Source organism: Sphaeroforma arctica (assembly GCF_001186125.1).
Source record: "Sphaeroforma arctica JP610 unplaced genomic scaffold supercont1.135, whole genome shotgun sequence".
NCBI lineage: Eukaryota > Ichthyosporea > Ichthyophonida > Sphaeroforma > Sphaeroforma arctica.
In genome coordinates, this window is record NW_014040423.1 from 1,582 (window position 1) to 3,620 (window position 2,039).

General features: G+C 41.8%; 1 protein-coding gene across 1 annotated transcript; it reads right to left on the reverse strand.

Moving 5' to 3' along the window:
• Positions 1-319: 319 nt before the first annotated feature.
• On the reverse strand, positions 320-1,558 carry SARC_02868 (hypothetical protein; the record flags this gene model as incomplete). Its single annotated transcript, XM_014303341.1, has 3 exons — positions 320-429; positions 916-964; positions 1,490-1,558. 3 exons carry the CDS (start codon positions 1,556-1,558, stop codon positions 320-322), a joined length of 228 nt encoding a protein of 75 aa, XP_014158816.1.
• Positions 1,559-2,039: the final 481 nt, after the last annotated feature.

A 2,039-nucleotide genomic window follows, 5' to 3' on the forward strand; every position in this document is an offset into this window, starting at 1 on the left:
AATATATATAGGGTTTATAATAATTTACATAGTGATATATATAAAAATGTATATAATAATATATATGATAATATATAATAATATATAGTAATTTATAATGATATATATATAGTTGTATATATTTATACATACGCATATATACTTTGATATATATATACTTACTATGAATCACTCTCTGAGCGTTTTTAGAATCCTCACTTACCGCCAACACCTCCCGGAAAAAGTATCGTATCAGTATCTCCGGAAAGGGTTGCGCCAGTTCTGCATAGTCAGTCGTGTGTGATAAAATAGTTAGGTATTAAAATAGCGTGGTGACGCATTAGCGTAGCACCGAACTAGTGTGGGGAATGGTCAGTGCGTGGATATAGAATGCCCGGGGAGATGCGTAGTCCGTCGTAGTGGCACGGTTAAACATCAGTGATGAGTCGACTGTTCCGGACAAGCGGATATAAACAGATCGGCGGGATGATGAGTGTGGTATGTGATGTATTAGTAGAGAGTGTTTCGGGTTATATGCATCAGTAGATTTGGTGGTGTAGTAGTAGAGTACGTTGCCTCATACACTTGTGCGTGATGACTCATAGTCTGCTTGGCCACACACAGCTGCCGACCGAGCGACTACGAGGCCATTCCGAGTACTAGTTTTATTAGGGAACCCATTAGAGTTGTGAGAGATAGTTTAATGGCTGACGGAATGAAGTGCCGTAAGTTCGCTGTGGTATATAAGTAGGTGTTGCACAATCCCATACCAGTAGTTAGTCTCCTACTCAATCTTAGTTTGTTTGCCTATGAACCTGCTACCAAACCAACATGCGATCTGAATGACTAAATACACAAACCCTGAAACCCTAAACACTCGCGTGGGTCTCGGTTGTATACACCACCATCTCTCCAAACAGAAAGGGAGCAACATACCTTCTCTTATATCCAGCACAGACCCCCCGGCACAATACTCAATGGCCATCTGTTAGGGCGAGATCAACAATCGGTTAGAATATCAGCATGTCCCAAATATGAATTTTAGGGCAGGTTTAACAATCGCTTAAAATATCAGCATGTCCCAATTATGAATTTTAGGGCGAGATCAAGAATCGGTTAGAATATCAGCATGTCCCAATTATGAATTTTAGGGCTGAGGGTTTCGAGAGACAAACAGTAACGGGTGTATCTGGGGTAGGCGTGAATGGGGACTCGGGGACGTTATGCGACAGGCAATGTATCAGGACAGGGCGAATATAATCTTTCTGAAATGCTCTGAGGCAACAATACGAATGCAGGTCAATAGCCTCGGTTCATCACGTTTGCTACAACATTCACCTGCAAATGACTGGTAGTCTCCTAAGGCCACATCCTGTTTAACTGATATCTACGGTATTCCAGCTACTAATACACAGATCCGGTCTGACTATGTACGCCATTCTTAGCACCACCCACACGGTAATAGTCACTGCCTATAGCTATGCCTATGCCGTTCTACACCTACACATACCGTGATCTTGCGCTTCTGCAGAAACGCGTCGTCCATTGAGACAACATTCTCGTGTTGCACACGCTTCATAATCTGCAACTCATTGATCACATCTTCATCATCCTAATGGTTCCATACGCGTGTGGATTTTGTATACATGCCGTTAGTGTAAAATTGATGTGTACTTGTGAGTGGCAGCAAACCTGTACTTGTATGCATATACAATATATAGGTTCAACGTTTGCGCTCGTATGTACGTGTGGATAGTGGACACATGCATGTGGTGGTAGTATGTCTGCGCGCCAGATCACCTCAGCTTAGCATCGTGGTCCGACTGTCAAGGATGATCACACTGCAGATTCCTAGTGGCTAGGTCTGTGATGTTTATCTGGATGCATGAGTTTCGCCAAAGACAAAATGCGGAGGTATCGGGACAGTATACAACAAAAATTAAATAAAAAATAGAGCATACAGAATACAGCATATACATCAACATAAAATGCAACTTATATCTGAGACAGACAAAGCTGAAATAATACTTGGTACAGTTATACATGTAAGTAACCATATG